At 49.9% G+C, this 21,965-nt stretch overlaps 1 protein-coding gene across 1 annotated transcript in view; it reads left to right on the top strand.

Moving 5' to 3' along the window:
* Window positions 1-2,706: 2,706 nt before the first annotated feature.
* Window positions 2,707-21,965, top strand: part of grk6 (G protein-coupled receptor kinase 6) — a 34,990-nt gene continuing 15,731 nt past the window's right edge. The window contains exons 1-2 of the mRNA XM_004086616.4: window positions 2,707-2,914; window positions 12,096-12,191. Coding sequence (XP_004086664.1) covers window positions 2,863-2,914; window positions 12,096-12,191 — 148 coding nt within the window. The 5' untranslated portion in view covers window positions 2,707-2,862. The remainder of the gene's footprint in view (window positions 2,915-12,095; window positions 12,192-21,965) is intronic.

Here is a 21,965-nt window from a genome sequence, read left to right on the forward strand (position 1 = left end):
GACATTTGAATACATGGGGGGAAAACGGCTTCAATATTTTAGATAAACAAGAGTAAAGGAGATCAAATAGACTAATCATCTCACATGTGGTGACCACTGAAGCTGAAAATATCTTCTGGTTGATGAGAATAACACGAGTGCTGGGTGGGCCGGTCAGATGACCAACAGTGGAACCATCGTCTGGACAAGGTGGGGTTCAGGTGCCATTGTGTGCTTCCCGGTTCCAACAGCAGATCCCCGGAGAAGAGGTAGAGATGGCTCCAGGATTGTCACTGGTGGTGGATCCAACAGAAGAATGTCTCTCCATCTGTCAGGGTTTCTGCTCTCTCTCAGCACTAGTAACCCTGGCTGCTCTTGTTTCCATTTTCAAACTGATTCTTTGAGTTTTCACAAACTATGCTTTCACTGTTTGTTACAGACAACACAAATGGACTTATCTTTTTTCAGCAGACTCCTGGACTTCTTGGAGCCAGCAGGTACTTCCTGGTTGGAACGCCAGGGGGGGCGGAGTCACTCAGTGCAGTTTTTATGTACAGTCAATGGCAGTGACTTATACAAGCAAAACCAGGAAATTAATAAATTAAATATGTACATATGTAAGTCTTATGATTTTCAAAACCAAAAGTAAAAGTAAAACACACACTCAAAAAGTGGACCAGAACCACCTGTGCAGGTGTAAGTCACTGACTTAACTACTTTACACAACAGAGGTAAAAAGACAGATTTTCTATGTGGATTTAACGTGAATTTGGCCCTGTGTCAGACCGGCTGGCCCCTGTTTCAGACTGGATGGCCCCTGTGTCAGACCGGCCCCTGTGTCAGACTGGATGGCCCCTGTGTCAGACCGGCCCCTGTGTCAGACTGGATGGCCCCTGTGTCAGACTGGATGGCCCCTGTGTCAGACTGGATGGCCCCTGTGTCAGACCGGCCCCTGTGTCAGACTGGATGGCCCCTGTGTCAGACCGGCCCCTGTGTCAGACTGGCTGGCCCCTGTTTCAGACTGGATGGCCCCTGTGTCAGACTGGATGGCCCCTGTGTCAGACCGGCCCCTGTGTCAGACTGGATGGCCCCTGTGTCAGACCGGCCCCTGTGTCAGACCGGCTGGCCCCTGTTTCAGACTGGATGGCCCCTGTGTCAGACTGGATGGCCCCTGTGTCAGACCGGCCCCTGTGTCAGACTGGATGGCCCCTGTGTCAGACCGGCCCCTGTGTCAGACTGGATGGCCCCTGTGTCAGACTGGGTGGCCCCTGTGTCAGACTGGATGGCCCCTGTGTCAAACCGGCTGGCCCCTGTGTCAGACTGGATGACCCCTGTGTCAGACTGGATGGCCCCTGTGTCAGACTGGGTGGCCCCTGTGTCAGACTGGATGACCCCTGTGTCAGACCGGGTGGCCCCTGTGTCAGACTGGATGGCAATGTGTCAGACCGGCTGGCCCCTGTGTCAGACTGGGCGGCCCCTGTGTCAGACCAGCTGGCCCCTGTGTCAGACTGGATGGCCCCTGTGTCAGACTGGATGGCCCCTGTGTCAGACCGGCCCCTGTGTCAGACTGGATGGCCCCTGTGTCAGACCGGCCCCTGTGTCAGACTGGATGGCCCCTGTGTCAGACTGGGTGGCCCCTGTGTCAGACTGGATGGCCCCTGTGTCAAACCGGCTGGCCCCTGTGTCAGACTGGATGACCCCTGTGTCAGACTGGATGGCCCCTGTGTCAGACTGGGTGGCCCCTGTGTCAGACTGGATGACCCCTGTGTCAGACCGGGTGGCCCCTGTGTCAGACTGGATGGCAATGTGTCAGACCGGCTGGCCCCTGTGTCAGACTGGGCGGCCCCTGTGTCAGACCAGCTGGCCCCTGTGTCAGACTGGATGGCCCCTGTGTCAGACCGGGTGGCCCCTGTTTCAGACTGGGTGGTCCCTGTGTCAGACCAGCTGGCCCCTGTGTCAGACTGGATGGCCCCTGTGTCAGACTGGATGGCCCCTGTGTCAGACCGGGTGGCCCCTGTTTCAGACTGGGTGGTCCCTGTGTCAGACTGGATGGCCCCTGTGTCAGACTGGATGGCCCCTGTGTCAGACTGGGTGGCCCCTGTGTCAGACTGGATGGCCCCTGTGTCAGACTGGGTGGCCCCTGTTTCAGTCCGGCCCCTGTGTCAGACTGGGTGGCCCCTGTGTCAGACTGGATGGCCCCTGTGTCAGACCGGCCCCTGTGTCAGACTGGATGGTCCCTGGGTCAGACTGGATGGTCCCTGGGTCAGTCTGGATGGCCCCTGTGTCAGACTGGATGGCCCCTGTGTCAGACCGGCCCCTGTGTCAGACTGGATGGCCCCTGTGTCAGACTGGGTGGCCCCTGTGTCAGACTGGACGGCCCCTGTGTCAGACTGGATGGTCCCTGTGTCAGACTGGGTGGCCCCTGTGTCAGACCGGCCCCTGTGTCAGACTGGATGGTCCCTGGGTCAGACTGGATGGCCCCTGTGTCAGACTGGGTTGTCCCTGTGTCAGACTGGGTGGCCCCTGTGTCAGAATGGCCCCTCTCTTCACCCACGACTGGCCGGGTTAGGCTCCGGCTGCCCAGTGACCGGGGACAAACGGGTTTAGAAGATGAGTGAATGAACAGAATGTGAATTGTGATCAGAGTGAGAGGTCTGTCGGGACGCCCGCTTTAGGAGCAGAGTGAGCGCTCTTCGCTCCGCCCCTCTCTGCGCTGCAGGAGGAGGAGCGCTTAGCGGAGCGGCTGTCAGCGGGCAGCGGGGCAGCAGAAGCGGAGCGCTGAACGGCTCCGGTGGAGGGCGGAGGTGGCGGCGGACTGGACGCGTGACTCTGCGGGGGGAGTGAGTGAGGCTGCCGGGGGGGCTCCCGCCTCTGGGCGTCGACATGGAGCTGGAGAACATCGTGGCGAACACCGTGCTGCTAAAAGCCCGCGAAGGTAAGGATGGAGCTGTGACAGCCGCTGCAGCCCCCCCGGGGACAGGGCCGGCTCAGCCCAGGGCAGGAAGGGCGTTGTGGAGCGGCCGCCGGGGTTCGAACCTGGGGGTTCAGGTGGGCTCGGGGTCACCTGAGCCGCACGAGGAGGCTTCAGCCCGGAAGTTGTTGCAGCATCGTCCTGAGAGTTTGTGAAACAGGATGTTGAGGCAAAGCAGCGCGCGTGCGCCCACCTCGCACGGAGGCTCTAACGTTTGAGCAAAATGTGGAAGTGAGGCGCACGCGCACGCGCAGCGGGCTCTGTTGCTGTTTTCTTGAGGAGGAGACGTGGGTTGGCGTCCCAACATCTTTGGTCCTCCTCTGCTCCTCCTGCGGAGGCCGCCAACCCCTGACCTCCTCCAGCATCAGGAGGCCCTGTCCTGCTCTCAGCAGGTGCAGGTGCGGCGAGGCGCGCGAACCGCCGGAACTGAGCTTTCTTCCACATTTGACAGTTCAGACTATTAAAGGAACAACCATAGAAAGACTTTCCGGTTCTTTGTGCACGTGAACCAGAACCGTCATGTAGATCCGCCCGACGTGACGTGGGTGAAGCGTCCACCCCACGCTCCTGCAGGTGGAGACAACCTTTCCATCAGGCAGGTGTGAGGAAGAGGCCTCCTCCTCCTTTGATCAGAGCCTTGAAGCAGATGATGATGATGTTTCCTTCAGGAAGCAGAGGAAGCTGCAGGACCTCCTGCTGTCTTTGGACCGGACCTCCTGCTGTCTTTGGACCGGACCTCCTGCTCTCTTTGGACCGGACCTCCTGCTCTCTTTGGTCCGGACCTCCTGCTCTCTTTGGACCGGACCTCCTGCTGTCTTATTTTCCAAATCCCATCCTGGGATGCAGCTCTGGACTTGTCAGTGGAGCAGAGGTTCTGGTTGGTTCTTGGGAGGAGCATCAGGTGTGTGTTCCGTCAGGCCGTGCTGCAGAACAGGAAACAAGCTGAAGCTCAGATGTTCTGAGTTTCACTCGACTCTTCCGGTGCAGACGTGTTTCCGTTCTGAGTCACTTCAGACAAAAGGGTTTTAATTCGGTTTTCTGTAGGGTTATGTGGAGATGTTGGCTTTTGAAAGCAGCAGCAGCGGCTGCAGCAGCGGTTTCAGATCTGCAGCAGTTCTGTCACTCGTGGAGCTTCATTGAGACGATCTATAGAAAGAAGAAGATCCAAACTGCAGCTGAGCCACTCGGTTGATGGTTCCTGCATGTGGATCTGGTTTGGATTTGGGTTCCCCACCATTATGTGATTCTGATGTTCTGAACTTTAGAATAGTGAGTGGGGTGTTGTCTCTGCGTCGCCGCCCCCCCTGCTGCCATTGGTCCATAGGATGGTTGCTGTTCTGTTTTGCTCCAAACTCTATTTTGTCATCAGCAACCAAAGGGTTTATGCATGGGGGGTATTTATGTTGGCGTTTTCTTAGCAGCCGCTTTCTGCGCTGGTTGTTATTGCGATGAGTGATGACATCATGGTTCAATAGCCAATCAGTGTTTGAGCTGATCAGTTGGGGTTTAGGCGAGTCGTGAAGGTTTCCTTTTGGAATCTGAAGCCCCGCCCCCTCAGCCGATGCTCTTCTGGAACACCGTTCGGGTTTTTCAGAACACACTTTATGTGTCCAAATTGAGTGAACCAACGGCGGAGTCTGCAGGTGGTTATTTTTGGTGTGGACTTCTGAGTCCGGGTGGCGCTCTCCTTGAAGGTCAGAGGTCATGAGTGGAAATGAAGTTTGGTCCTGAAGGACCCATGCTGTGCAGAACTTAAACTGAAGTTCTGGGAATAGTTTCTTCATTGACTTGGCGACTTTTTGACGGGGCAGGAAGATAAAAAAGTGTTTTTATCTAAACTCGTCATCTTCATGATCAATCATTTGACCAAAAGAGCTGTAAAGATTCCTTTTAATCACGACCGGAATCATGGTCGAGATCGGTTCAGTTTGAGGGATCCGATCCTCTGACCTAAAGTGGATCCAGATCCTCTGTCCTAAAGTGGATCCAGATCCTCTGACCTAAAGTGGATCCAGATCCTCTTCATCCAAACTTCCAGCAGTGAGACTCAGACAGAAATTCCTGCTACGGAACAGTTTTTCCAGATTCTTGGATTTCTTCCAAATCATCAAGTTAAATGAAATCTGTGTCCAAACCAACCAGTAAACTAGAATGAATGTCAAATCCATTCACTTGTTAGTTTCCTAAAGTTCACCACTGTTGTTTTTCCACATCCAAAGAATTCAAAGGGAACATTCTTAGAACATTCTAGACACTGGATGGTCACATGACTTTATTCACAGTCTGTCCACACATTGGACTGGAATGATGGACGGATCTGTGTTCATGACATCACACGTGTTCTCTGCTGTGATTGGTCGGTTTACCTTCTAGCCCTTGTTCTATCCTAGACACTTTAACGTTGGGAGTGGGGTCATCTAGACCCACTAGACAGTGCTCTGAACCTTTTTTCTTCAATGATTTGTGATCTTCACTGGTGTCCATGGATTACATGAAATCTTTCCACCTTTATCCACCTTTGTCATGGTAGGGAGACCACGTCAATGGAAGGGGGGGGGGGTCATCTAAGATAGCACAGGGGTTACTCAAGTTAACCTACTGGACCTCAATCCAAATAGTATTTTTCCAATATTAGTTATTGATTTATCTCATTTTGATTTTTTTTTAAGTTTAGGTCAATCAGATTGATCTGGATCACAGGAATAGAAAACGATTCATTGATAAAGTTGACTACTTGTTACACCCTCTATTGATGAATAATTATCAGTTTCTGATAAACAGACTTTCTTTATGAACAAGTAGACGTATTCACACTAATGTCTGGTTTGGAGCCAGCGTTTCCACTCACCAGTTTCTGCCTGAAGCTTCCATCAATTCATACGTCTAATGATGTAAATTTTCTCTAGAGGACAAACTCCATATTGTGAGTCTGGCCGAGGTGGGGGCCAGAAAAAACCAGCCTAAGCAGAAATGTTTGTCTTTAGAGCGGCATGCAAACTTAATGCAAAGCCTTTCTGTTCTTTGTGATCTTTGCTGATGACGTCCTTCTGTTTGTGAATGATGGTAGGGTGCTGCATCCGAGCTTCTCCTGCTGACTGATGGCTTCCATTGTTGCAGAGTTCAGCATTTTCTGACCTGATGGAAACAAATGTTTTCCTCATGGTTCCAACTTATTGTTTCAACCTGTTCCTTCTTTGTGGAATAAAGTTTTATTGTTAGAAACAACGGAGTCATTTAAACTTAAAGTGAGACGGTTTGAAACACAGAAGACAGTTGTTAGTGAGCTCATCTTTAGCATCTAAACAACTTCTAATTGCCTCCAATCGTCACTGCGACATGCCAGAGGCTGACCGCGGGCCCTGGTGTTTGGAGTGGGTTCTGGTGTTCTGGTGTTTTAGTTGTCTGTATGACGTAACTTTATGTCACTTTTGGACGCCCTCTGAAGGCAGAAAGCTAGACTCTTCCATGCCCACCTGCTCAGGCAGGCAGATGGAGGTCGGCATCATGGATGTGCAGCTGACAAATCTGCAGCAACTGATGCTATGATGTCAATATGGACTAAACTCTCTGAGGAATGTTTCCAGAACCTTGGTGAGTCTCTGCCACCAAGGATCAAGGCGGTTCTGAAGGCTTCAGGAGGTTCAACCCGGTACATAAAAAAGTAGCCGGTGAGTGTAGTTTTTATGGAAATCCACTTAAGAACAAGAACCAGAGAGAAGGATGTGGAGATGTGTGTTATAAAAAGGCCTCACAGAGGACGGGACAGACATGAAAACACCAGAACCCCAACTTTATGAGGGCGGTACAACAGAACAGACAGGCCTTCATGGCAGTGTAACCAGCTGCACAGCTCAGGGTCTCCAGAGTCTCCAGAGTCTCCAGAGTCTCCAGAGTCTCCAGAGTCTCCAGGGTCTCCAGAGTCTCCAGGGTCTCCAGAGTCTCCAGAGTCTCCAGAGTCTCTAGAGTCTCCAGAGTCTCCAGGGTCTCCAGGGTCTCCAGAGTCTCCAGGGTCTCCAGAGTCTCCAGGGTCTCCAGAGTCTCCAGGGTCTCCAGAGTCTCTAGAGTCTCCAGAGTCTCCAGGGTCTCCAGGGTCTCCAGAGTCTCCAGGGTCTCCAGGGTCAACTCTGCAGATGGAGAGAAGAGCTCCGGTCTCTGTGTCACCCTGAAACTACCGACACCCTGGGGACGTACGTCCATGTGATGTATGTTCATGGACTCACCAAAAGCGGGTTCTTGAACCTACATTTAGCCCATGGTGTTCACATTGAACACGCAGGGAGGGGCTTCTTCTTTTGTTGGAAGAGTCTGTGTAAAATGTCAAAGTGGTGCAAATCTGGTGAATCTTGTTCCATTTTCTTTCTCAGCTCTATTCTGATACATAAAAGACTGTCAGAGGATTCCAGTTGGGCACAAACCGCAATTATACATTTCTCCTTCATGTTTAATTTTCAAACAGTTGGTACTTCTGTGAATTGAAGAAGGGACGCCATCCATATGTCTGAGTCCTTGATTGGTCAAAGTTTAACCTGGTTTAACGATTTTCACGCAGAGTCTGAAAATAGTCGTAGAAACTTGCGTGGCGGCCTGTGAGGCGAACACCACAGCGGCCGCCCATAGGGGGACTGATAATGACTTCAGCTCACATGGAGGAGGTCCAGCATGTGCAACAGTGCTGTGGACTCAATAAACCCTGTGAGCTGAGGATGGAGCTCAGAATCCTGGTGGACAGAGAGGGGGGGTAGCTTTAGGTTGGCTTGTGTGCACATCTCTGCTGACCTCTCCTGGACATCAGCCACCAGGCCAAGAAAGTCCAACACAGACTTCATCCTCTCAGGAAACTCAGGTGTGCTCACCTCCTGTTGCCCCTCCTCAGGAACTTCTACATCTTTAGATGTAGAAGTCTACTTCTACTTCTAGATCATGCTGACCTGCTGCTTCAGTCCCGTTGAATCTTCATGAAGCTTCAATGGGAGCTGAAGCATCACAAGGACGTTAACGTTCCTGTTTCCTCTGCGTCTGTCCTCCTCCTGAGGGGTCTTCTGCCATCGGCTGCATCAGACACAGGTTCTTCTGGAACTCTGATGTCCTCCTCCTTTCTTGGACAATCGGATTGCGTCTTCATTTGCCAAGTGAGCATGATGACCATTGATCTTTACTCGCCGCTGCTGCAGCCGTGCTGCTGAAAGCAGATCTGCAGATCCACTTTGTCTTTGCCGACTCAGCGACTTGAAGCTGCCGCCTGTGTGTTCACAACAAGTCCAAGTTTTCGGAAAACAGGTTCTGTCCATGGATGAAGGCGGTGAGCTGCAGGCAGATGTTGACAGACAACGAACAGACGGTTTGGACCCTCATGAAGTCTACACTTCTGAGAAAACCCGCCGACCCTCCCGTCCATCCGTGGAAAGAGGAAGTTACCTTCCATTAGGGGTGTCCCGCTAGTTCCCCACATTAGTGGTCCCCAACCACTAAACCAAATGGTTTAATGTCAGACGAGCTTTCAAAGAGCATCTAGCAGGCGGAAGTTGGTGTCTGATTTATTTTTAGCTCCTGCTTTGACTGTTAGGAACATCTGTTTCACATTCAAATGTTCTTAGTTTATTAGAATTAAAGATAGAATGACATTTGTTTGATTTTTTTATTAAATTTGGACCCATCATCTGTTTTACCTGTGTCGTTTTCTAGGACATAGTTTCTGCAGAGCAGCAGCAGTTCATCAGATATTCAGCTGTGGGCGGGGCTTTTGGCATGGGGTAACAACGCCCCTCTTCCCCTTGTGGCCCTGTCCATTGTATTTTTTATGCCACAAATAGGATCTTTTTGAGATTTGAATGTAGAAATCCTCAGAAATGCTAATCTGACGTCCATCATCAGAAAACAGCGACAAGATCAGATTAAAAAGATTATTTTCAGCAGAGTGGGTCTTTAAATGTCTTTTTCTGAAGTGTCCATCGATCAGCCGTATTTAAGTGAATCTTCCTTTTCAGTCAGATATCTAGTTCTGGTTTAAACGTTCTTTGTACTGATGGAGAACTCCCTTTACTGTCCAAACTAAAGAACAGGACGCCATCTTTAGCGTCGTTCACCTTTTAAGGTGTGCTGGATAAACGCAACAAAATAAAATGATAAAAACCTCCCTAAAGGGATAATATATTTATGAATGTGTTTGTAACTTGATCAGCAGCGTCATGGCATCATTAGAGAGGCTGGAACTCCCGGGTGGTGGTGGGCGACTCATCTGGGGCTGGGGGACTTTCTGGGGGCAGGGTCACGGGCTGGGCCCCCTGGTGGGGCCTCCACTCTCCGTGCTCTTGTGCCTCCCTGCTCTTTGGCGTTGGGGGGCCGTTGGGCGGTCCTGCTTGCCCTGGTCTGGGTGTCTGGTTGGACGGCCCAGTGGGCGGATTCCCTCTATCTGCTGTACCATGCCGGTGTTGGGGGGTCCTGGCTCCCGCTACCGCTTTGGCGAGGGTCTTGGTGTGGGGACGGCTGGACACTCTCCCTCTTTTTACGTTCCATCATCCACCTCAGAAGAACATAAACACCCACCTGAGCACAGGTGTAGGTCACCTTTGCACAAAGGTATGTGTGACCGAACGAAATGCTTCACATGTGTGGCGTTGTGTGCATGTGTGTGTGTGTGTGTGTGTGAACTGCAGTTGTGTTGAGTCCATGTTGACATGATTGTGTGTGAAGATGTTTGGAGCCAACAGGTATCTGTTGTGTGTGGACACCCCCCCCCCCCCCCCCCCTTGACTAACATTTACAACAAACAGTAATGATGATGATCCTCCAGCATTTGGTTGCTTAACGATTGTACCCCCCCCCCCCCCCCCACTTCCTCTGTATTCATCCTCCAGATCTCCTTAACCCTCCCCCTTCTCCCCCTTTCTTCTGTGCCCTTACCCCCCTCTCCAACACCCCTCCCTTCTTTACTCTTCTTCTTTTTTATCCAGTCCAACAAAAAAAAACAAATGTAGTCAATATAAATAAAGTAACATTTTAGCCTAAATGACAGGAGGGGTTTATACAAATACACCCCTCGTGGGTCAGAAGATCCAGAACTTCCTGTTGTAACAGTGAAATCTCTCCCTCTGTCCGCTCAGCTGTTGGACAGGACAAGTCAGAAAAAAGGTTCTGCAGGGCGGGTTTGGTGGTGGGAACAACTGTTTCTACAAATCCAGAATCCTGTCCAAAGCAGAGTTTTTTCCGTTTCCTCTCTGACTCTCTCTGAAACTTTGGTTTTTTTCACTTTGGCTTCATGTTTTCTGGGTTTCCAGCTGTGAGAAGCTAGAGGAGGTTGGTCATGTGACCCCACCGAGCGGCTTCACCTGCATCAAGTCCCTGACAGATGGGAAGGAGAGAGTCTGGGAGTTTTCCACAACATCCTTCAGAATAAGATACTGGAAGTCATGTGACCCATGAACCGGTGCTCGCCAGTCACAAGAACATCCAGAGGAGAAGAAACTCTGATGTTCACTGTCGCCTGAAGATGCCACTGCGAGCTTTCTGCAGACTGACAGAACCCTCCTGGAACAACATCCGGTTCTTCTGTAAATCAGCTGGTGTCTCTTTGACCCCGGGTTCTTCTCAACGCTCTGGAGCAGCTGGAGCTGATTTCCGTCAGCAGAGTCTGTCAGAACATGAGGCTGTTCTAGATCCAGTAATGTCACAACCGGAGAGTAAAACCAGAAAAACCACTTCGGAGGAGAATCTGTGAGATCCAAACGCGTTTTTTTGATTCACAGGAACAAAGTTAGCATGTGGAAACACGAAGGTGAAGTGGAGATAATCATCTGGCTTCATGTCTGCTCTTGTTCTGCTCCTCGCTCTGCAGCCTCGGAGACGCTGAAAGGCCTCCTCCGGTGGAAAACGGTTGTTCAGACCTGCCACCTTCTGGAGGTTCTGCCTGTCAGGTTTCTGGTGAAGCTTTTAGAGCTTCACCAGAAGCTTCAGAATACTCCAGAGGTTCACAGGAGGGTTCATTTAGTTTGATTTGAAAATCCAAACCCAATATTGTAATGCAAATCTACAGGGTGCTGTGAGGGCCAAAACACCTCCCAAACTAAAAAGCAGCCTCAGGTTTTCGGGGAAAACTGTCACTCGGATGTTTTTGTCCAAAATAAAACATTATCTTAAGCAATCATAGTCCTGACCAGCATTACCTTCTTCACCAAATATACGAGAAAAAAGGATTAAAGAAAAAAATCAGATGAAGATCAAAGGCGTCTACCTGATCTATTATCATTATTCTCACAAATCTGAAGGACAGCAGGGTTTATGTCTCAGACTTTAACGCCTAAAACAACTAAATATCATGACATTTCTAGGTGTGTGGGGTTACCATGGCAACATGGTTTAACCTGTGTTACTGGATCACTAAAAGTAACTGGACTTCAGGAACCAGGGGTGTGTCCGAATTCCCACCCAAACCCCTATATAGAGCGTTCGCCGTTTTTGGAATTCTACAATTCCAAAATCCAGAGCCCTGGATATTTCCCAGAAGTCTCTGCGAAAAACCAGTGTGCATCGATGCTCACTAGATCAAGATAGACCACAATGCATTGCAATGGACATTCTTTACCCAAAAAAAATGGATTTAAATTTTTTTTTTGATAAAATATCAAAGTTTTTTATCTTCTGAAGACAGTGGATTCATAAATAATCGTCGCAAAACGCCCATTTTAATTAGATTGTAACTTTGTGAAATCTATGACGTCATATCCGCCGTAGTAGTGAGCGTGGTGTCCGAATTGCTTTTAAAATTCACGGCTCTACATAGAGCCGCACTCTATAGTTATTTAGTAGTTGGGGGTTAGGGCGGGAATTCGGACACAACCCAGGACATCGCATTCACTCCACAACTCATCTGATGTTACCATGACAACAGGGTCTCTTTACAGAAACGGGAAACTTTCTGTTTTTTGTGCAAACGCACAAATTGTCTCATTGTGAGGTGACCATCTTGAATTGACCTTTTTACAAAATAAAGTTTTTTATTTATTCAAATCAATGTTGTTCTCTGTTAAAGCCTCCGGTGGGACAGTCTCAGCTGAAAACAGACATGGATGGAGGCGGGGCTTTTTTAGCTCCTGGGCGGGGCTTGTTTCCATCACTACAGAAGCTAACGAGATCTTTTTCTTTTGCTCAGGAGGCGGCGGGAGCAGAAAAGGAAAAAGCAAGAAATGGAAGCAGATGCTTCAGTTTCCACACATCAGTATGTGCGAGGAGCTGCGACAGACCACAGGTAAGACGGCGCCGCCTCGCCTCGCTTTCAGGAAACCTGCGCTATGCTGGTGACTGAAACGTGATCCACCGCCGTGTTTTTTTATCTTATCGTTTACATTTGGACTGAAGCCGACATCAGGCCTTTAGTAGTGGTTTTCATCCTGAGCCGATTCTGCCTGATTGGCACCGTTTACGCTTCCATTCAAGAGACGTGAGCCCAAACAGGCGTTTGGATTTCTTTATGTCGGTTCTATGGTTCTGAGAGGAGAGTAAATGATGCCATGCTCTCATTTTTCTCATGCTCTCGTTTTTCTTTTTTCAGTTCTAATGAAGCGACCTTTTAAGTCAGAATATAATCCTGAAATCAGCTATCAAACCCTCCTGTTTAGGTTTTTCACTCTGGTTGGTGGAAATATGTTTAAAAGGGTTTCAGAACCAAAGATCAAGTCTTTTTGAAAAGTTTAGCGGTTTCTGTGGAGATCTGAACGTTAGCTTTAAAGGTGACGGTCCAGACGCGCCACACTTTGGACTCTGCTTTCATCCTTTCCACTTTGCATTTCCAGCTTCCTGTTCATGCTGAGCTCAGGCAGCACGCAGGACTTCATGCCAGAATCCTGACTGTGATGCTGTAGAACGAGAAAAGAACAGAACCACAGCCATAAAAACTCAACGCCTCCAACCGGTTTACATGGAAACGTGAAATCGATTGAAAACATTCGTTTGGACCAATGATCTGAACAGCTCAACTGCAGGACTAGAAGGTTCTGATGTGGAGCAGAAAGAGCGGCAGGATGTCCAAAAACCAAATTCTTCTGATTTTTCTTTGTGAGAATGTTCCGCCTGGAGGATCACCTGCAGACAGGTGAAGGTCTTTGGTTTCAGCAGCTGACCTCATGCTCTCACAGAAAGGGCAAAAGCAGGATCTCCCGCTCAGCACAGACGACTAAACGTTTTTCCCATAACAAACACGTGTGTTCACATCATTCCTGTAACCCTTGGTCTATCCTAGACACTTTAACGTTGGGAGTAGGGTCATCTAGACCCACTAGTCAGTGCTCTGAACCTTTTTTCTTCAATGATTTGTGATCTTCACTGGTGTCCATGGATTACATGAAATCTTTCCACCTTTATCCACCTTTGTCATGGTAGGGAGAACACCTCAATGGAAGGGGGGGGGGTCATCTAAGATAGCAGGGTTAAACACAGCCGCCGCATTTCCTGTTTACTGAAAGTCCAGATTTCAGCCGTAAAGCACGGACAGTGAGAAAAACGCTGCTTCTTAACTTAAGTTCATCTGAGATGAAGCAGTCTGTGTGTTTCTGCCTGAAGTTTTGAACGTTGAGCCGAAACAGCTGCCAGTTTGTGGTGATTTCGATCGGAGGTCGGTTACGCTGAAGGAAAAGCAGGTTACCTCCTTCAAACGGCGCTGCAGAGGAAACTGCGGTCTCTGCAGAAAGAGGAAGCCAGCAGCCGTTTCATTTTCACCAAAGCCTGCTGCCCGTTACGCCAACTTCTGACTTCTGCCAAACCCTTCAATGAAACGCTCACGTTTCTATGGTTACCAAATGCAGGAGCACTGAGGCAGACCTGCAAGAAACTAAAATAACCGAATCTGAAAGACCCCTTCAAGAGCACAGAAGCTCCACGGGAACAAGAGAAAAACCCAGATCAATGAAACACTGAAGTGAGTGTCCGGAGACACCGAGAGCCACCAACACTCATCCCAGAGAGAGATGGAGAAACGGAACCAAACCGTCACCCAACCGGACCTCCAGGAACACTGTTAGTCTGAGGATCTCATCAGTCTGGATCACACCAAGTTTGTTTCTGCTCTTCTGATAGATTTAAGTCTAAAACAGATTCAGGATGATTGAAACTGTGAGGATGAAGAGGCTGAATCTTGGTGGATCTCAGTCCACCAACCAAAGAAACTGGGCCTGTTTAACTGATGTGTGTTGGTGCAAATCCTCCCTTAAGCCGTGAAGAAGCACATGAATGTGTTTCTTTAACAAACATCCGTTCTTCAGACGCTTCTGTGGAGTTTTGTTGTCTGAAGACAAAGAGCGATTGAGTCGGTTCTGAGGAAGCAGTTGGATTCAGCCCCCCGGGCCTTTTCTGGAGCCTAAAACATCACCAGGGTCACTTGTTTTTTTCTATTTCTGTCTCAGGTTCACATCTATTTTCACAGTTCTGGTGATAACTTTCTGCACACAGAGCAGCAGCTCCATTTCTGTGGTTCATTTAGTGCTTTACTTTTCCAACACTTCAAACCTTTGGGTTCCTGGTTTCTTTTTCTCTACTTTGATGTTTTATTCATAGTAAAACTAATGCTGCCATGTGAAAAACATTTCTCCATGAATTAATCTATTTTAAAATTACAGCTAAAAACTGTCTATTTCTATATTTCTATTGGGTTATTTCTGTAGCCCAACATGACAACAACCGTTGTTTCAATGGGCTTCATACCGGTAACTATATAATAAACAGGAATCATAAAGAACATAAAGTCATGGAATTCAATATATAAAGTCTAAACTAAACTGTTCATCTCTGCCATTAAACCCTACTAAGGAAAAACTCCTAAAGAAAACCTCAGGGGGGTCCACATAAAGGAGGGATCCTCCCCCAGGACGGACAGGCCATGAACCAGAACCTTAGAGAGAATGAGCTTATCAAACTCTACAACTACATGTTTAAATAGTCCAGCAGACGAGCTTCATCCAGATGGGGGGGGGGGGGGGGGGCCCACAGCCAGAGGGGGGAGTCTACAGCCAATTGTAGGAGCAGGAGTAGAGACTAGGTCCACGGTAGAAGTTGTGAAGGGTGAAAATGAGGGCGTGAAGGGTCCTCTGAATGATGAGGGACAGCTGTCCATCTGAAGCATCAGCTGATCCGCCGAGGCTGAACTGGAGACATAGACATGGCTAGGCTGCCCTGGTGGAGCTGGGCTGGTGGAGCTGGGCTGGTGGAGCTGGGCTGGTGGAGCTGGGCTGGTGGAGCTGCCCTGGTGGAGCTGTGACGATGCATCTCCCACTAATAATAGATCAATCTCAGTTCCTCGTCCAATCCCAGTGTATGAGCCAACTGAAGGTGGCACAGGTGAAGCGCTGCGTCATCAGCCAGGTTGTGGGTGTGTCACTGGGGGCGTGCGTGGCACGAAGTTTGAAAGGTGCTCACTTACTCGCGGTGAGGGATGTGAATGGATGAGGAAGTGGGGTGAGCCGCGGTGTTCACATAATTTGTTGACCGCGTTACTTGACCGCGTCACTTGAGTGGTTTTGGAAGCCTGTCACTGCTGGAATATTTAATTTATCAATCGTTTGGACTGTATGGATTGGAAACCTGCAGAATAAAATAAATACTTCGCAGCCAGGCAGACGTTTGGGACTTTTCATTGGAATGCGCGTCGGACAAAGAAGCCGCAGCTTAGCTCACGGCGGCCCTCAACGCTGTTTAGCCGCAACAATAAAGTCAACAAATTGTGACTCTCAGAGACTTTGATTGGTGGAATTATCACCCTGGAGTTTTGGAGATCATTCGATCGCTTTTGGAACTGGAAACTACTGGATGTGCGACGTGATTGGAGCGCCGCAGCCCACTACGTTCATTCATCGATGGTTTGGTACGGCGTTCATTCATAAAACCGTTGGACCTGAGGTATGGAAGCACACACAACAGATGCATGCGCCTGAAGACGGACAGTGATGACAACTCATCTTCACGTTTAAATAACAAAATGGAGCCAAGCGAATCTATATCACACTCTGATGTTAAAGATAAAGATGAAAAAAGACAACCAAAGCTTACTGTTAAAGCTTTGGAAAACAAGATTGAAAAGCTACAGAAAGACCGTCAAAGAAAGATTAATTAAATTAAAACTGTAATCAGAAACCTCAAGGAATTTATGCAAACTCAAGAAAATGTTAAGATTGTTCAGTCTCACTCTGATAACTTAAAGACATTAATGGAAGTAGTGGAATGACAGATTCATGAAGCTGATTAACATCTTCCATTAATGTCATTAATGTCACCCAGCTTGTGATGAAACTTTCAGTTTAAATCATAGTTTTACTAAATAGAGTTAAAATGATCAGGTACAGAAGGTGGTGTATAAACAGTAACGTTGGGTCATACATCGTTTTTTGTGTTGGGGGGGCTGAAGGACAGGTTCCAGTGACAGTGTAGCAGAGTGTGAGCAGCATGTGATGTGAAACATGAGGAAAACATGGCGGCTGATTCCCATGCAGCATTTCCGTCCAAACACACACAGGCACCATTGTTGGGACGAGGAAGAGGAGGCAGATCATGACCTGAGATAACACCTGTCTGCCTGGAGGTGTGGATGACGGATTATGACACAAAGTCCTTTATATTAAAGCAAAGCGGGGGGGGGGGGGTCGGAACAAAAAGACCTACACTAAACGTCGGCCTGCAGGTCTGGACTTGAACCTTCACTCAAGGAGCCATCACTTCTCCTCAGAACTGTCTTGACGTTTCTGAAGTTCATTCAAATCTTTGCTTTTGGACCTTAAGCTCTTGACCTGCTCCATGTCTTGATACTTATTTCACAGTTTTTTTAGATTTCTCTCAAACACTTTTGACCATGGAAGCGCAACAACTGAGGGTAGAGGATAGATGCCACACCTGGACCAGAAGGAGGAGCCAACTCCATCCAGGTGTGAACATCTGGGAAATATGAAAGTTTGCTGCATTGAAGTTTAGAATGACTAGACTGAGACCCAGCTCCTCCCACACAGTAAAAGCTCCTCCCCTGCAAAGTTTCAGACCCTCCCGCGTTGAGCCTCAGCTCCTCCCACAGCTGCAGCTCCTCCTAATTAAGCCTTAGCTCCTCCTACAGCTGCAGCCCCTCCCCATAGAGCCTTAGCTCCTCCCACAGCTGCAGCTCCTCCCCGTTGAGCCTCAGCTCCCCCCACATCTGCAGTTTCTCCCCATTGAGCCTCAGCTCCTCCTACAACTGCAGCTCCTCCCTGTTAAGGCTCAGCTTCTCCCACAGCTACAGCTCCTCCCCGTTGAGCCTTAGCTCCTCCTACAGCTGCAGCTCCTCCCCGTTGAGCCTTAGCTCCTCCTACAACTGCAGCTCCTCCCCATTGAGGTTCAGCTCCTCCCACAGCTGCTGTAGCTCCTCCCTGTTGAGCCTTAGCTCCTCCTACAGCTGCAGCTCCTCCCTGTTGAGCCTTAGCTCCTACTACAGCTGCAGGTCCTCCCTGTTGAGCCTCAGCTCCTCCCACAGCTGCAGTAGCTCCTCCCTGTTAAGCCTTAGCTCCTTCTACAGCTGCAGCTCCTCCCCATTGAGCCTTAGCTCCTCCTACAACTGCAGCTCCTCCCCATTGAGGTTCAGTTCCTCCCACAGCTGCAGCTCCTCCCTGTTGAGCCTCAGCTCCCCCCACATCTGCAGTTTCTCCCCATTGAGCCTCAGCTCCTCCTACAACTGCAGCTCCTCCCTGTTAAGGCTCAGCTTCTCCCACAGCTACAGCTCCTCCCCGTTGAGCCTTAGCTCCTCCTACAGCTGCAGCTCCTCCCCGTTGAGCCTTAGCTCCTCCTACAACTGCAGCTCCTCCCCATTGAGGTTCAGCTCCTCCCACAGCTGCTGTAGCTCCTCCCTGTTGAGCCTTAGCTCCTCCTACAGCTGCAGCTCCTCCCTGTTGAGCCTTAGCTCCTACTACAGCTGCAGGTCCTCCCTGTTGAGCCTCAGCTCCTCCCACAGCTGCAGTAGCTCCTCCCTGTTAAGCCTTAGCTCCTTCTACAGCTGCAGCTCCTCCCCATTGAGCCTTAGCTCCTCCTACAACTGCAGCTCCTCCCCATTGAGGTTCAGTTCCTCCCACAGCTGCAGCTCCTCCCTGTTGAGCCTCAGCTCCTCCCACAGCTGCAGTAGCTCCTCCCTGTTGAGCCTTAGCTCCTCCTACAGCTGCAGCTCCTCCCTGTTGAGCCTCAGCTCCTCCCACAGCTGCAGTAGCTCCTCCCTGTTAAAGCTCAGCTTCTCCCACAGCTGCAGCTCCTCCCTGTTGTGCCTTAGCTCCTCCTACAGCTGCAGTAGCTCCTCCCTTTGAGCCTTAGCTCCTCCTACAGCTGCAGCCCCTCCCTGTTGAGCATCAGCTTCTCCCACAGCTGCAGCTCCTCCCTGTTGAGCATCAGCTCTTCCCACAGCTGCAGTAGCTCCTCCCTTTGAGCCTTAGCTCCTCCTACAGCTGCAGCCCCTCCCTGTTGAGCATCAGCTCTTCCCACAGCTGCAGTAGCTCCTCCCTTTTGAGCCTTAGCTCCTCCTACAGCTGCAGCTCCTCCCCATTGAGCCTTAGCTCCTCCTACAGCTGCAGCTCCTCCCTGTTGAGCATCAGCTTCTCCCACAGCTGCATTTGCTCCTCCCCGTTGAGCATCAGCTCTTCCCACAGCTGCATTTGCTCCTCCCCGTTGAGCATCAGCTCCTCCTACAGCTGCAGCTCCTCACCGTTAAGCCTTAGCTCCTTCTACAGCTGCAGCTCCTCCCCATTGAGCCTTAGCTCCTCCTACAGCTGCAGGTCCTCCCTGTTGAGCCTCAGCTCCTCCCACAGCTGCAGTAGCTCCTCCCTGTTAAGCCTTAGCTCCTTCTACAGCTGCAGCTCCTCCCCATTGAGCCTTAGCTCCTCCTACAACTGCAGCTCCTCCCCATTGAGGTTCAGTTCCTCCCACAGCTGCAGCTCCTCCCTGTTGAGCCTCAGCTCCTCCCACAGCTGCAGTAGCTCCTCCCTGTTGAGCCTTAGCTCCTCCTACAGCTGCAGCTCCTCCCTGTTGAGCCTCAGCTCCTCCCACAGCTGCAGTAGCTCCTCCCTGTTAAAGCTCAGCTTCTCCCACAGCTGCAGCTCCTCCCTTTTGAGCCTTAGCTCCTCCTACAGCTGCAGCTCCTCCCCGTTGAGCCTTAGCTCCTCCTACAGCTGCAGCTCCTCCCTGTTGAGCATCAGCTCTTCCCACAGCTGCATTTGCTCCTCCCCGTTGAGCATCAGCTCCTTCTACAGCTGCAGCTCCTCCCCATTGAGCCTTAGCTCCCCCTACAGCTGCAGGTCCTCCCTGTTGAGCCTCAGCTCCTCCCACAGCTGCAGTAGCTCCTCCCTGTTAAGCCTTAGCTCCTTTTACAGCTGCAGCTCCTCCCCATTGAGCCTTAGCTCCTCCTACAACTGCAGCTCCTCCCCATTGAGGTTCAGCTCCTCCCACAGCTGCAGCTCCTCCCTGTTGAGCCTCAGCTCCTCCCACAGCTGCAGTAGCTCCTCCCTGTTGAGCCTTAGCTCCTCCTACAGCTGCAGCTCCTCCCTGTTTAGCCTCAGCTCCTCCCACAGCTGCAGTAGCTCCTCCCTGTTAAGGCTCAGCTTCTCCCACAGCTGCAGCTCCTCCCCGTTGTGCCTTAGCTCCTCCTACAGCTGCAGCTCCTCCCTGTTGAGCATCAGCTCTTCCCACAGCTGCAGTAGCTCCTCCCTTTTGAGCCTTAGCTCCTCCTACAGCTGCAGCTCCTCCCCGTTGAGCCTTAGCTCCTCCTACAGCTGCAGCTCCTCCCTGTTGAGCCTTAGCTCCTCCTACAGCTGCAGCTCCTCCCTGTTGAGCATCAGCTTCTCCCACAGCTGCATTTGCTCCTCCCCATTGAGCATCAGCTCCTCCCACAGCTGCAGTAGCTCCTCCCCGTTGAGCAGCCGTTTTTCATGGACAAATATGAAGAGGTCAGGCTGATGAAGTCAGTCAGACTGAAGTTCTCTTCTGAATGATGGCTATCCTCATGCAGACGGTCTGGAGGACGAAACATTTCTCTGATTTTGACTCTATGGACTGGAGGAAGCAGACAGAGGAGCATCCAGCACATGGGCTGCTGAAACGTTTGTGGAGCAGAATCCATCAGGATGCGTCGTTTCTGTATATCACGTCTTCTGGAAGGTTCTGAGGATAAATCTGTCCTCTGTTCACAAACACTTCCTGAAGAGCCTGTGGTTTGCTCGTCTCCTCTTTCCATCCGCGGCTGTTTCTGCATGAATTAAAGATGTCAGAAGGTCCATGTGATGTTTTTTACGCATGACTCCGGGCTGTTTTTCGCACACATCCGGCTCAGACACGTGCAGGAAGTTCAGCCCACACGTGGTTCTTCTGCCTGCAGAGCACAGATGAGGGTGTCAGAGATCAGAGGGCCAGGAAGGCGGATTCATTCCTAGACTAAGCGTCTCTTTTCAACAGTTCTGGTGTCGTTGTTGTGAGATCTGTGAACACTTTGAAAAACTCATGGATACGTGCAGCAGAAACGTTCTTCCAAATGTGTCTATAGGAAACTGAGGGACACCTTTAAGAACTTGTAAAAAAAACTCTCTTGCCAGGCCAAAAGAGGCTGGTGAGACTGCCGTACCTGAAGGAGTTTAGACCAAAGAGGTCACCTGTGGCTCATTGTGCCCTCGACCGAGATGCTCCACATTTGCCTCATTGAAAGAAACCCTAAGAGCTGCTGATTGACCGGCCGTACGTCTAAAAAACAGCATAAAGGCCAACGAAGTCTGAGCAGCTTTCTTGTCCATAACTAACAATCTAATGAGTTCTCAGAGACACAAACACGTTGGGACTAAAGATCACAAAGACAGAGGAAGCCATGAAGAACCTCTGGATGGGCCGTCTCACAGTCTAAATGATGGATGATCTGAAGAACAACTGGACTCATAAATGCTTGATCATCACTAAAGGCTGCTGGGACCTTTGGAAATGTCCTCATTGATGCAATTCCCACAATGCTTAGCGCCTGAGGGCGTGTGGGTCTAGGGGAAGTAGGAATTAGGACTTTAGTGATGAGGAGGAGACAAGGCTCTGAACAACCCACACAGAGAATCTGATCTGATGTTCAACAGAAAACTCTGAAGCCCCAAACTCAAGTTTTCTCCGTCTGAACTGTTAGTTCTGGAGATCCAGCATGAGACTTCAGATGGGCTTCAGAGGATCTTTATAGGGTCTTCAGTGGGTCTTTAGAGGGGTTTCAGAGGGTCTTTAGAGGGGTTTCAGAGGGTCTTCAGAGGGTCTTCAGTCTTCAGATAGTCTTCAGATGGTCTTCAGAGGGTTTGGTTAATTTACAGCAAGTCCAGGACCGTCCTGAAGATCCCACCTCCAGTGATCTATCAAGGAAATCGCCTGAAGCTGCAGCAGATGGTTCATTCCCAGAGCTAGGAATGTCGTATTACACGCATGAGGAGGCATGTGAGCACAACCAGGCAGCTCCGCACAAAAACAATGCTTGTGGAGTTTCAATGGAGCGTATCGTCTGTTAATTAAAAGTGTTAATGAGAGTCGCACTGATTTTCATCGCTGACATTCCAGAAACAAGGCTCTCCTGGCTTTTGGGTTGACTTCCTTTGTGGTTCCTGTTTGCCTTTGGTTCTGCTTGGCTTCACTCTGACCTGCTGTGCTGCAGGAGATCAGAAAGCGCAGAAATCACGACAGCAACAAAGAGAAGGCAGCAGAAGCTGGAGGATCGAACGGCGTCAGCGGCCTCCAGTCATTGGGTCGAGGTCCAAAAGAAGAATTCAGGAATAAATTCAGTTCACTGAAAGCCATCAGACTTGGAGAGATGATGAAAATCCTCCCTGCACTGTGGCCATTAAGGTCACCGACTAATTCCACATTCAGGATTACAATTTGATTGATATTCTATTGGTTTCTCACAGCTGATGGTTAAAACAAAAAGGATGTTATATTGTTGAGGTCGTATCATTTATGTCACATCGTTAATGTTTAAACTACCACATCTGAAAACCCTGCAGCTGCTGGACGTCTTGGTCTAAGGTTC

This window comes from Oryzias latipes, chromosome 14 (genome assembly GCF_002234675.1).
Source record: "Oryzias latipes chromosome 14, ASM223467v1".
NCBI classification, from domain to species: Eukaryota; Metazoa; Chordata; class Actinopteri; order Beloniformes; family Adrianichthyidae; genus Oryzias; species Oryzias latipes.